General features: G+C 39.7%; 1 protein-coding gene across 1 annotated transcript in view; it reads right to left on the bottom strand.

Moving 5' to 3' along the window:
* Positions 1–4,622: 4,622 nt before the first annotated feature.
* Positions 4,623–14,091, bottom strand: part of LOC104162757 (transmembrane protein 117-like) — a gene marked incomplete at its 3' end in the record, with an annotated part of 99,906 nt that continues 90,437 nt past the window's right edge. The window contains exon 5 of the mRNA XM_009701567.1: positions 4,623–4,720. Coding sequence (XP_009699869.1) covers positions 4,623–4,720 — 98 coding nt within the window. The remainder of the gene's footprint in view (positions 4,721–14,091) is intronic.

Raw genomic sequence — 14,091 nt, 5'->3', positions numbered from 1 at the left:
GGGGAGAAAATAACTCCATCCCAGCCAAACCCAGGACACTTTATTTCTCCTCCGTGTTGGTATGTGCTTTGTATTGTTTCAGACAAGAGTCCTATGTCAAAGACACATTATTGCACCCAAGAAGACGGATCATCGCGTACATGTACGACGACTGTCTAGCCAGGGACACCACAGAAATGGATTCCAGTCTGCTACTTGCATATTCAAACGTTCAGCTCATATCTGTTATTCTGTCTCCCTGCCTGCAATCAATACTCAGCTGCACAATCCACTGTTATCTCTACACTCCCCCATTTCGATGATCTACCTTTGAATATCAATTTTCTCTTCCCTGGTTACACAGACCTCCACAGCTTTTCTCCTCTCTTCCAGTAAACTCGTTTCTTTTTGTTGGTGTTCCTACAGTTAAGAGTTCACATGAAGAACTCTTCATGTCTTGCTCATTATAATCCCCCCTATCCTCTGTTAGGAAAGTTTTGAGGACAATTAATATTGGAACAGTTTGTCAAGAGACAGTATTCGGGTCTTGCCTCTATTAACCAAACTGCACACAGAGCCCAGGGATGTCCTGGTGATTTTATTCTAACTACTATGCTCAATTCTTCACAGGATGCGGCGGGTCAAGGCGTAAAACGGTGTAACGAGGAGATCGTGACTTCAGGCAGAGAGAAGGCAGAGGTTAACCACAGGTCTTGGTGGCAGAGACCCGTATATTAACACAGGAGACGAGCGCAGAAGCGGAGCACGTCCTGCGGCGTTAGCGAGCGCTGCTGGTAACGACATCGTCTGTCCGTACCGCTTCTGAGAGCTGGGTACCAGAGGAATCAGAGGAATTATTTACAAAATAATCAATCTTCTCACATTGTACTTCTCTGCTTCCTCCAATATCCAACATTAAAAATAACTACTGTTCTATATTGTCCTGTTTATTGAACTTCTCACTAGCTAGTGCCATTGGCTTGTCATCAGTCTTGTCCAAGATCTTTATCTGGCTCAATCTAACAACGTTTTTTTCCTTGTTGCTTCTTCCAAATGCCAGTCCTCTCATGTCATATACAATTTGTCTCTCGTAAAACAGCCAAATTATCAACTTATCCAAAAATTATAAATCAGCCTATTTCAAATCATGCCTGTAACTTTGCAATGGCGAGGGTAACCACAGAGCACTGGAAACTGTCTCCCTACCGCAGCCTCACCTGCCTGCCGGGTGGCGAGGATATTTAACTCCCTGTGGGTATCTTTCTTTTGTAACCCACAAACACGTCTGCACCATCCCAGTAATTCCACCAACGTTCCAGATATTTCATTGCTTTCTAAAAGCCATCTTGACAATACGCTTTTCTTACGTGTTTGTATTTGCACTGTATCACTCCGCAATATAACACAGCCTGTAACAGCGTTACCCAAAGGTGTGTCTGGATGGTGGAATTAGCCATGAGCGGAGCTGGGAATGACCAAAATGGAGACCTTTTTATTAAAAAAAAAAAGACAACCCCTCACTGTAAAAAAGTAGAAGGCACTTCAATGAACTCCTTAGTGACAGGCTAGACAAAGGCAAACAGCAAATGGACATTTTTGAGCTAGCTGAGCTGTTTGTGGAAGAATTATATTGTGAAGACATCCAAAAGGTAGCCAGAATCCTCAGAGGCAACCAACAACCAGTTGCTGACAATGTTTTGAAGGAATGATTTAAAACAGGAGATGATAAGCTAAATCGAAACCTTTGCTAATTAGTTGCATTGGAGAGCTGAAAACATTTCCAAGTGAGAAACACAAAGCAGTCACGTCATCAACCGTTATAAACAAGTGGATGGTGCCTTCACCCCCATGACAATCCATCTGTCTTTGGTACATTTATAGATGTTTTCTAATTTTACAAAATAAACCTGAAAATAAAAATGATGTTAACAAAAAAACAAGTCCTGTGTGTATCTAAAATTTTCGATTCATCAACTACTTTGTGCATCACATATCTGCATCTGGAATAATTAAAATACAGCACAGTGTATTGCACTATCTCTGCTAAACAGGTGTGCTGCTAGGAAATGCCCTGAGTAAATGGATTTTGGCATACCAGTATCTGTGTAGGACATACTGTTGAGGATGCTTCATTTAGGACACTTCAGAAACGAGGCTGCTCACATCACACTGCTTAAGCAATAACAAATGAAATACAAATACCCCACATTATCATGCATATCATTATCAATACTTTATCTCCTCCCTTTGTTTTTACTACTTTTTAGAGGAAAAAAAAAAGTCTGCTTTACTGATGTCCAACGCGCACTTAGTGCCATGGTCTAGTTGACATGGTGACAGGACAAAGGTTGGACTCGATGATCCCAGAGGTCTCTTCCAAACTAATCGATTCTCTGATTCTGTGAATAAGGTCTCTACAGAATGCAGACTGTTGCCCAGGGCTATTTTATTTCACTGCTTAAAGCTAAAAATAAAAGCATTTATGTCACCCTTTAGGTTTTGAAATCTCCATTAAGCATACCACTTAGTATGAGAATCATGCATGAAAAGAACCATTGTTTTTCACTTTACCTCCATTTTAAACTTTTGGTAGGGTTTGTTAATGTGGATATTATTTGAAAGAAAATACAGATTTATAACATTTCAGACTGCAAGAAGTCAAAACATCTCCCACAACAACATTTAGGTACTTTTAATAGTGTTTTATTGTTCTCCCTGTCTGGCATATAAATCTGAAGTCTCTCTATCACGTCACCTTGCTTTTAACCCTTTTTTCCATTCTTTCAGTCTTTTTGTGTAATTAAGTTTTTTCTTGACTCTTAACTAACCTCCTTTGCAGTCTTTCAGACAAGGCTGATCTTCAGACAAGGGTGAAAAAAATCAATGATGTTCTAGACTGAGCTTTTCACTGACTTAACCAAATGTCACTGTGATCGTTGCCAGCCCACTTGGTACCTATCTGAGCATTTTTTTAATTATTTTTTATTTGCCCACCCTGGCACACCGAGACAGAACCTTCCTCTGCACATCCCACAATGACAACAAGGAGCTGTTTAAGTCGTGTGTCCCCCCCCGCCCCCGGAAACTTTTCAATAATTATTTTTTTCATCTAGCTTTCTAAGAGCTCTCTCTCTTCTATGCTACCATTTGTCAAATTATTCACTTCTTCTTTAAATTCTGTCATGTGACTAATAGATATTATATATACAAATAATGAATACTACTTCTTACATTAAATAATGGGACTCCCCTGTCTTATCAACGTAGCAAAAAATTATTATTATATTTATGCCTTCCACAGCACATTTCTGAGATGATTCTTAAATGTTCAGCACACTCCATGGGGCTTACTGGTTTTCTTAATTGCCTTCAGGAAAGAACTTTGCCAAAAGCCTTTTGAAAGTCTGAATAAATTAGATCAAGCATTTCTTCCTGATCCATTATTTTGATGACATGTTCAAAGAGTTCTAACAGCTCAGAGAAGGTTTTCTTTCAGCAAAGCTGCCCTGGCTTCTTTTAGCAGAATTTAATCTAGAGTTTTGCTCATAATTTTATTATTGATGATGTACTCAATCCATTTAGCTAACACTGAACTCAGACTTACAGGCCAGTAGGGTAATTCTAGTTTGTTGGAAAAAAAGCAACAAAAGCAAAGCAATAGCCAAATTTTAAGATTCAGTTTTTCAATAGGCAATTAAGTGCTAATAAAATTTGCATCAGCTCAGCCCCTTCAGTTCCTTATAAACCTTGCTTGTAGCCAAGCAGCCATCTGATTCTGCTTTCGTTCTAGTCTTTAAATTTCTCTTATTATTTCCTTTAACTGCCTCAATTTAATATAATATCTCATTTTTACTACTTTAAAGGTATAGACATTTCATTGCATTTTCTGTAGCAGAATTCACGTACATAAATCTTCCAACTTCTCTGTAACAATTCCTTCTAAATCTACTCTCTAAAAAACAGCAGGTCTGCTGATATTTTCACGAGTTTTTCTGCTTCTGATGTAGTTGAAAAAAACCTTTGACATTTCTTTCATCTTCAGCTATAAGGTCTTCAGTCTGCTTCTTGGACTATACACTTCCATTTTTCCTGCCACAACTTGTGTTCTGTTTCAACGATTACAGCTGGCCTGAATTTACCTGGAAGAGGCTACATTTGGGGTCAAATAAACGCTTACTCCTCACAATTTTTTGCATTGATTTTTTAATATTTTTCTTAATAATCTGATGCTGACTCGCCATTTGAAATCCTATTCATGTGTTAATTCAAAGAATTACTGTAATTAATTTCAAGGTCACAAAAGGACATTCACATATCCACTTACCTTAATTAGAAGGACTGACAATGGGACATCCGAATATTAACACATATAGCAAAAATGTTTCAACTCAATTATAAACAGTGTCAAAGATATAATAAAAGAAACAGTATAAATCAATTTAGAAACTACATTTTTACACCAACGATTTTGATTAGGAACTGTTCGCTCACATACAGCTTTTGTAACGTTTAATTTTTTGTTAGATCAATTTTCATTTTTTCCCAACTATATATCTCTTCCTGCCACAGACAATTAGAAGATATATTTTTGGATGTTCTATAAAAGGTTCATTTACAATAATTTGATTTTACTATTTTCCTACCAGAATAAAATGATCCTAATGTTTCCTTTCTTCCAGAAAGCTCTGGCAGACTTTCCCCAGTCTGGGTAGGGTTTGTCCTGGAGCATCATATCAGTGACCTACAGGGAAAGAAGAAATAATACACAGTTAAACTGGTGTCACAAAAGAAGGTACTAACATGGACTTTCCAAACACTTTCTTTTACATATGACACACCTGCTACAGTTCTGATTATTTTAATAGTAGAAAAATAGTATCTCCAGTGTTACTTGCAATCAAGATGAAGTATACTGGCCTACGTATGCTGCCTCTAGAAGTGCACGCAGCTCCCTGAGAAACAAGGAAACCTGTGGGGATCCAAAGATAAGAGAAGAAGAACTAGTCTAAAAGTTACAGCAACCTACAGCACACAGGTTACGTTCCCCTATGGCTACGAAGCTGCCCGGTCCAGCCCGGGAGAGGGGATGCGCTTCCCCGAGAGCAGCACCAGCACAATTTTCCACTCTTGGAACCAGACTCCGCAGCCAGGGAGCACCAGCCCAGGCATTCAGTGCTATGATGCCATTTATAACCTCCTCTCACTTCCCGCTATCAGTAAGAAAAGCACACTTGGGACTAGAGGCACAAAAATCCCTTAAAACTTGCACAAAATTTAAAAAGTATGAAATATTTATTCTCATTTTCATAATTCCTATCTAAAGAGACCATCTGTTTCTCTGTCCAGAGACTCATACGCAGGCACTACTTCTGGGTGGAACACCACAGTATTAAAAATGACTTTCAGCTAAATGAGGGAGGCGAATGCCCCTCAGGGGCTTGCACCTTTGGGAAGCTGTGTTTCCATATCCATTCACTTCACGTTAACTGTAGTGAAAAAAAAGCACCAAAAGTTACGTTACAGTAAACTCATCAATTCCGTTCTGTAAAAGATCCAGAAGAGTGGAAAGCCTACCCATACGTAAAGATTAAGAAATAACTGATCAGATAAAGGAAATAGGGGTGAGCACCTGCTTCGAAATACAGATAAGTTAAACAAATTCTTACTGTCGCTGGTATCAGTACACAGTGGAAAATTACTAACCGTTTTGATTAGTCTGAAAATAACTCTTTAAGATTTCAGAAGGAAATAACTTCAAATTGAAGTCAAGAGTTCATGTTTTTATTTTCTACTACATTTACTTTGATACACAGAGGTTTTAAAATCCAGTGTACCATCCAGAGTGGGAGCTACCACTTTCAATCAATGACACTATCAGTGTTTATCAAAAAGAACACACGGACTATGATTAAATTAAAACTACGTATAAACTACATTCAACTTCTAAATTTTGGTTCCAAGTCCATTTGGGGTTAAAAGTGCTCAGCATATTATCCTGAAGGGTTGGGTCCAAAGGATAATGAATATGTTAAATAAACAGAAAAACGCATTCTAGGATTTTATGGTTCCACCAAGCCTGAAGAAAGAACAGGTCATATCCTGAAATACCATCTTTACTAATTGTTTTATGTAAGCAAAACTTTTCTCAGATCAGCATGCTATGACGCTTTTTTCTAAGATCCCTATTATCTAAACAAATATTTTGATAAATATTTAATGCCGAACAAGACCTCTGTAAAGATTTAATCCATTACTTGAGTAATACCTTCTTCTCCTTGGAAGAGTCTACATAGGAATGAATATTTGCAAAGAAGAACAGGTATTTCAAGAGGTTTTAGTCAATTTTCTAAATATTTTCTCCAGACACTTTCTGGGAAATACTTATTGTATTTGGTAGAAGGATGAGATCTGCTGCTCTGTGACCAATTATGAGAGTGGCATGTTTCGTAAGAATGACATTCAAGAAGGAGACATTTTCTGAGGAAAATGGCAAGACGAGGCAGGAAATGTTCTTTCCGGTATCAGACAGCTGGTCTTTCATCTCCCAGCTTTGGCATTTATTTAAAGTCATATCACCAGATCAATGTCAGGTCGGTTGCAGCTAAATTGGCTGAAGCAGAGACAGTCATTAAAGGGATGCATTCCATAAAGAGAAATCCAATTACCTTTTGCATTAGAGAAATCAAATTCATTTTCTGGTTTGGTCAAGGACAGTCACTGTGGAAAACAGCTCACAGGAGAAAAGCACTCAACACTGTCATAGTGTAAATAAGTTTTAGATAGAAAACTGTTGCAATGATGTTTTTAGAAAAAGGAAAAAAATACAGATTTTAATTTAATTTGCACAACTTAGTATAAAGAGATGCGTGAGTGTCTGTCTTTTAGACTCTCTCTTTGTATTTCACAATGCAATTGCTGGCCAGCAAACATTTCTCTCTGCTTTACTGGGCTATATTTGAAAATACTGCTGATACTCAGGAATAAAAAATAATTGATCACTTCAGCAATTCTCTGTATGCATGCATCTTATGTAATAAAGATAAAATAGGGAAAGCCACTTACAACGTAATTAAGTAATGTATTTTTTTCTTGAACTAAGAGATGGAATATACTTTAATCAATTAATTACACCGCTTCAATTCAGAAAGGAACAGCCCCTACATATAATGACCGTATGCTCTTTCATTTTATTTACTGTCTCATGAAAGGAATGGTTACACTGTATTGAAGTGCAGAATCAAAGCTGCATAAGACATATTGTCTGACTTTTTAAGTTACACAAATGCCACAGCAAAATATTTTCATTAAAAATTAGCATGCCTTGTATATATTATAGAATCTTAAATTTCACTTTGTCCTATAAAAATATGGCTTTATTAACTATTCATGTTATTCACTTCACATTAACAATGAAGATAACCTATAATGCTTTTAAAAAGGAACATTAATATCATTAAATAAATAGCAAAACATTATGATTCCCATTTTTTGTTACAGAAAATTAAATTGTTCCTTTTGATACGATATACTACAATAATTTGAAAAATGATGTCTTATCACATAGAAGAAAGAACCCGGGATTCAAAGTCCTATTCAGAGCAAGTAACTTACACAGACAACAACTGCAGAAAGCAAAATCATAAGAACTTAAAAAAACCCCAACAAACCCGTAAGATCCCTAAGACACCGGAGACATACTAAGTGGAGCAGTAAGACACCTTAAGGATCATTTATTCCTTCCATGTAGTTGCTCTTTGAGCGCATCGCTCAGGATGCTCTGCACACATGTTAGATCTCTCCTCCCCAGACAGCCATGTCAAACGACGCGATGTCGTACATCACAGGATCCTTCCCAGCAGAGGCAGCGGCTGCAGTTTCAGGTAAGGCTCAGTACCTTTTCTACTAAAAAGCTATCTGGAAGTGGAACTTTCTTTAAGAAAAAGACGAACATGACCTAATGCTTTGGTCATGCCTTCAAAGTAGCTTCCAAATTCTTCATGAGCAGGAACTATGCTGTCATCTTCAGAGTGCAAACAGCTCATTCCTGGAAAATTAATGAGACATGGGCAGCTGGCCAAGCTGCTTTCATCTGCCAAATTGCATTTTAGAAACCGAGAAGTATAAAACTACATCAAATAGTTTCCTAGTAGCACTCCTCCACATAAGCAACTGCAGAAACTGCATCTTGAAACAGAAATGGACTCTGGACCAAGCTCTCTAGGATGCGACACATTCCATGCTGCAACATCATGAAGTGGAGACCAACCCTCAGTGGAAGATTTTCATTGCTTTATTCACACTTGGATAAATCATCAAAACAGGGTAAGAGCAGCCCTCCAGAATTTGACAGAATGTAGAAGAAGCCAAGATCCACAAGAAAAGCCTGGAGATACAAACCAAATGGTGAACTCTGAAATCTTTTTTATTATTTTGATACAGTAATGAGCAGTGAAAGGTCCAACGGACAGTAGGACTCCAACATCTTCTACCGGTAAAGAAGCTGTTCAGATGCTACTACTCAGCCAGGAGGACAAGACTTCATGGTGCTATTGCTGGAAAATGGAGTAGCCCGAATAACTGCATTTGGCAAAATACATATAGATATCACTGTCAAGTAGTTGACTCCAGCATTATAAGTGTCAATTTTTTCTATTTTTATCATTTTACAATTTCAAAATATCTTACTCCAAATCACAAACCTCTTCATAAGTAGCACTAAACTAATTTAATTTGAAACTCAGCCTTTAAATAGTTCTTAAGTAGCACTTTTCCACTTTCCCCAAACTCTTTACACAAGGAATGTAATTTTCAGTCCTGCAACTGAGGAATTTAATTGATAAGAATGAGTATTATAAATTCTAAAAGTTTTCAGAAACTGTAAGGATGCCATAGTGTCGGGGCAGGCCCAAGGGCAGTTTCCCAGGGCAGGTGGGTGCACGTTGTTTGGTCTCATGCAGCACAACGTTCCTTATCAAAAGAACCCACTGATACCTTTTGCAAAGACTCAACGCCGCTTAGGTGTTTCTGAAAAGTACGTGGGGTTTTTTTTCTAGAGAGTGGGGCTAAATGAGGTCAAAGTAATTATGTTTCCTGAAGCCAGAGTGTGAAGTCGATGAGAGATGATGTATACCACTGAGTGCACACACTCCCTTTGCTTTGCTCTTGTGGGCTTTTAGGTAAGAGCTATATATAGGTGTCCCACTAACTGCACATCAATTCTTTATCATATCTCAGTCTTCAAGTACTATACTACATCACTGTAATCACATACCAAACCAGGGAAACATTTAGTATTCCGTCATTAAAAGCTTCTATCCATCATTTTTGTCTTCATCTTCTTTGAGATATTTAAAAACTGCAGAGCTGTTCACTCGATGTACAAAAGTAACCTCTACAGAAAATGCTTTTATACTTCTTTCAGCTGGATGCTAGGGAGAAAAGTGTCTTCTGTGGATCACACCTCAATACTTCCATGGCTTACACAACGATACAGTGAAATGTCTCCTTTAATTATGAAACTGTTTTGGCAGTTGCGCAGAAGTGAGGAAAACTTTGCTACGCATCCTTCAGAAATAACTGTTAATTTATTTTAATTCACTCTGCTGCATTTTGGAGTATACTAAATGTGTAAATGTTTGAAAACAAATGTAACAAATATTTGTACTTAGGCTGATCTATAAGGGGAATGATATTTTTTGAGCTAAATATTAATAGTCAGCTGTAAATACACTGCTAGATTTTTAAGTAGTTTTGTCTGCTTCCTACATCTTCAAACATTCCTAGAGTAGTTTCATTCCTATCCTCAAAACAATCAAGCTCGTGTTAGGTTATTTCTCCTTCAATTTAATTGCATGAAATTCTTTCTATATTTGCATTTTCAAAGCAACTGCAATCACAGAGACAAAATATAGCCCCTTCAATCTACTCTTTAATTGTTCTCTCATTTTAATCAGAGCCAGCACTTCGTTCTCATCTTACCAACACATATTGTTTTAACTATAGCTGAATTCTGAAAAACAACATTAATTTGCTGTCACAATTCAGTGACCAATATGAAGGACAAATATCATTACGGTTCAGCCCCCAGAATTATTTTGTGCATTTGCGTATTTCCCACCAATAAAACGTTTCCAGAGTGTTGCTCGTACGAGTGACTATTCTCCTGATCCACAGCATTTGCACACATGCACTGTCTTACCTCTGAATTTCCACCAAAACCAGCTAACGAACTTCTTTTGTACAAACACTGAGGGGGCTTACAGTAATCATTCCCATCTTTACTGACCCACACAAATTTATTTCTTCGCCCACTGAGGAAGCAGAAAGCCTCTTCTCTTTTAGCCAGCAGATCTTCATTTGGTTTTTGAATATTACCATAGCTGTTTCTGCCATAGTCACAATCCACGCAGGGATAACAACTGAACACGACAAGAACAACTAAAACTACGTACACTTTAGCCTCAACTTGAGAAACGTCGCTCCTGCCAGCACTTCCTTTCAATTTCCAAACAGAAGTAGGACAGAGCGCTCCATAAAGCCAGTGCCTAGCCCACAGGCAATTTGTGGTGGAAAACTTCTTCAGATATTAAAAGGTGAGTTAGGGAGAAATCTGGTCTGCAATTATTTTAGGTCTATTCAAGCCATTCTGGAAATTAGACTTCGTATTTCAATACCAGCAGAAATAATTCCTGAATAAATTTTGTTTTTAAAAAAATAATCTAAAACAAACAGAGAAGAAGAATAATTTTCTTTTAACTGGAAATTCCTTACATATTAATAACTGTTTAGGACCAATTGTACAATTGAAGTAGGGCTTCTGCAAAAAAATTCTAAGCTGCGCCATCTCATTCCCTACCATGTTTCAAGTCCCTGCTGTGCACACAAATCACCGTCTATGTGCAACAAAACACACCGGCTGCCGTGTGGCAAGCACTTGCTGTTTATATAAGCGTTGACACCCTGTTTCAGAAAACTTTTTTTCCTTGCTTTGCTGCTTCCTTATTAGTGTTACAAACGCAGAAGCAGAGGTCCGGGTAATATCACGTATTACAGACAAAGTGTGAGACAGAAAGCCACACCGTGATTTTTATTGCAGGCATTCGGCTCAGTTCCACCTTCGGCTGACACGGCAGGAGAGCTTTACCCCTTTAGGGAGCTTGGTGGTTTTGTTAAAAGGCCAGAGGCAGAAGTCATGCCTTGCTTGGTGCACATATGCCACACGCATCTAGACCAACATAGATTCTTCTTTAGTCAGTGAAAAGAAAAAGGCATTTCTAGGGTGCAATTCATTTCAGAATAGGTTCTGCTGTAAAGATGTACTTACTTCTCTTCACTCTAAACCAGGACCTGCTCAGATGCCCACGGTGCTGACAGCAGGAGTCTGGTAACATGAATCCCAACCTGGTTTCCTCCATTTCTTAGTGTTTCTCATCAACTCAGTTAACGAAATACATGATGGCTCATAAGGGACAGGGGTTCGTCAGAGGCAAAGGGCCATATTCACACATCCTATGCCTAAAAGGCTCTGCCTGCAGCTTTTGCCCTCAGCGGGCCGATTCAGACAAACGAACGTAGAGAACCCAAGTTCCTCGGGCAGGCGCTGGAGGGGAGCAAGCAAAGGATGGTAGAGAACTGACAAGTCGCATCGCCACGGGTGACCCAGTCCCGAGGGCAGTCAGCCAGCGCCCGTTCCAGGGGCAGAGGTACCTGCCCAGGTGCCTCACTCAGGTTTCCACGGGATGTGCTTCTCTATTTTAGGGATTAAAAATGCAGAGCTCTCTAGGGAACAATGCCAAAGATGCATCGTTTTACTTTTGCACAGTAGACTATCGCTGAAAGCAATCAAATGGGAGTGCCCATTTTCAGTCTCGGATCTACCAGTGCTTTAGAATCAGTGCCACAGAATCAGACTCTTTCGCAAGTCATCCTTTTTCAGCCTACAAATCCTCTACACCTAGCTACAAAGCACAGCACTGAATAAAGAATTGAGCCAGCATGTAATTAGCATATAGGTAGCCTCTGCTGCCTTGATGGAAAGGACAGAAGGTTCAAAATGTGTTCACACAGAAAGGAATTTTTATGCAAAATGCAAGTAGCAGCTTTTAAGTTAAGGTGGGATCCATAATATCTTGGAACATTGCAGGAACCCGAGCATTTCCCCATTCACCTCCAAACTACATCAAGGTACAGGTTCCAGGCTCCCAGCTGTACAGTCACATCACAGAAACGTAGGAGACTTTGGCTTGGCACATACGAAACTATACACCAAATGGTAATAGAGGTGTGATTCACTCTCTGAGACTGTCTTAACCTAAGCAAAATTTTGATGTCTGAACGTGCCTGCAAGTCACAGACAAGTTCAATTGATGGATCTCACAAAGCACATAGAGTTCAGGGAGGTCATGTCAGCAGCAATGAAAAACTGGGAAAAAATCTGGTTTGATTTGGCTTAATACAACATAGATGCTGAGCTGCTCTGGCTAGAGTGCCGACAGCTCTGATGTATCGACAGGGAGCACTCCTGTCTCTACGGACAGGTCTGCTGGACCTTGCAAAGAGGAAGCTCACCAGAGCCGCGGCCGTGGAGCACGCTACCGGCTTAGGCGTCCATTGGAAGGCAAATGTCAGTTCCCAAGACACGAAGGAGTCCCACACAAGACACGTTCACAGGACAAAGGTTTTCACTGACCGAATTGAATTTCAGACCCGCCTTCTTTCAACATTTCCATCTAACAATTTTCTCGGTAAGACGTGCCTGTATTCATGTGCTAGAACAGACGCAGACAGCTTTCTGCGCGGGTCATTAACTATTACTCTTGGGCAGCGGCATCATTTTTATTTGTACCGTGATGCCCTCAGAGGCTCACAGTTAGACTTGTAAACTGTCAGTGCAACTTCTTCTGTGCAGTCTCTGCTTTGATGTGCCATTTGCTGTTCTGACAATTGTAGTTTTGAAGTTCTTGCTTTTCAGAAAAAAGTTGGTGTCCGTAAATGACAACACGTACGCCGCTCGGCGCCTTTTCACCTGCTATTTCCTTCCCCACTAATACTTTTTAATTATATTTGGTGAGCTCATGGACGACAGAAGCCCAACAAATGCCCAGGCAACACTTGCAGCGAGGACACAGCGTCAGGGTGCGTCTGTGGCAGGTGAGGGAGTGAAAGAAGAAGAAACATTTGTGACAATAATTTGTGACAACAGCATATTACTAATGACTAATTTGAGAGGTTGCTGGTTTCTTCTCTAACTTCCACTTAGTAACTGCTGAGGAAGTATCTTCTTGTGGAGAAGGCTGAGTGAATGTGAGATACAATGGCTGTGTTTTGCCACGGGATTGTCGGGAATTGTTTCCACTTTACACGACGTGTTCTGGACCAACAGCAAATGTTAACCGGAGTAAACAGAAGGAGCACAGGCACATCTTTCAAAAATCTCTGTTGGTGTCTACATCATGCAGAACCTGGTAAAAACGAATTAATCAACTCCAATAGAAATGAAGGATATGATTTCAAGCTCCGATCTTTACCCTCTGTCTTCCACCCACAGCAGAACCAACGGGCAGGTCCCCAGCCCCGCGGGGAGGCATACGGGCCACGCTGCCCAGGTACCCGCCCGCCTCCTCTCGCCAAACCGAAGAGCCTAATTAAATGAAAACCCACCTCCACGCTGCTGACACCGTGCTGCTCTCCCAGTTGATCCAGAGCCGCGACGCGCTGACAGCTCAGAGCGGTCGCAACCCAACTTTAGGAGGACTGGCAGAGAGAAGCCGTAGCCTCAGGGTAAGCAAAGGGGAACCCGGAATTTCCTTTTCGTGGCCTTTTCTGCTCTGCACTCCGAGCTAACACAGCTACTACATGACTCTACTTTCATTCTAAGAGGAGAATGAGAACAATTCTGCACAAAACAAGTTTCTCACAGTTTCTGGAAATACTAACTTGAAAATGAAAACTGTTAGCAGAAAACAAACTGCAGAAATTCAAGCACTTCTGAAAAACCTTCCCGTGGCTCTTTACAGCATTTTCTTTATCGTACTACAGGGGATTACACAACTAAAAGAATTTTCTGCTGAGCTCCTGGTCCTTTGCCAGATTTATGGGCAACATCATTAATTG

The sequence above is a fragment of the Cariama cristata genome, unplaced genomic scaffold (assembly GCF_000690535.1).
Source record: "Cariama cristata isolate BGI_N322 unplaced genomic scaffold, ASM69053v1 scaffold6366, whole genome shotgun sequence".
Taxonomy (NCBI): domain Eukaryota; kingdom Metazoa; phylum Chordata; class Aves; order Cariamiformes; family Cariamidae; genus Cariama; species Cariama cristata.
This window is presented reverse-complemented; position numbering and strand designations above follow the sequence as displayed.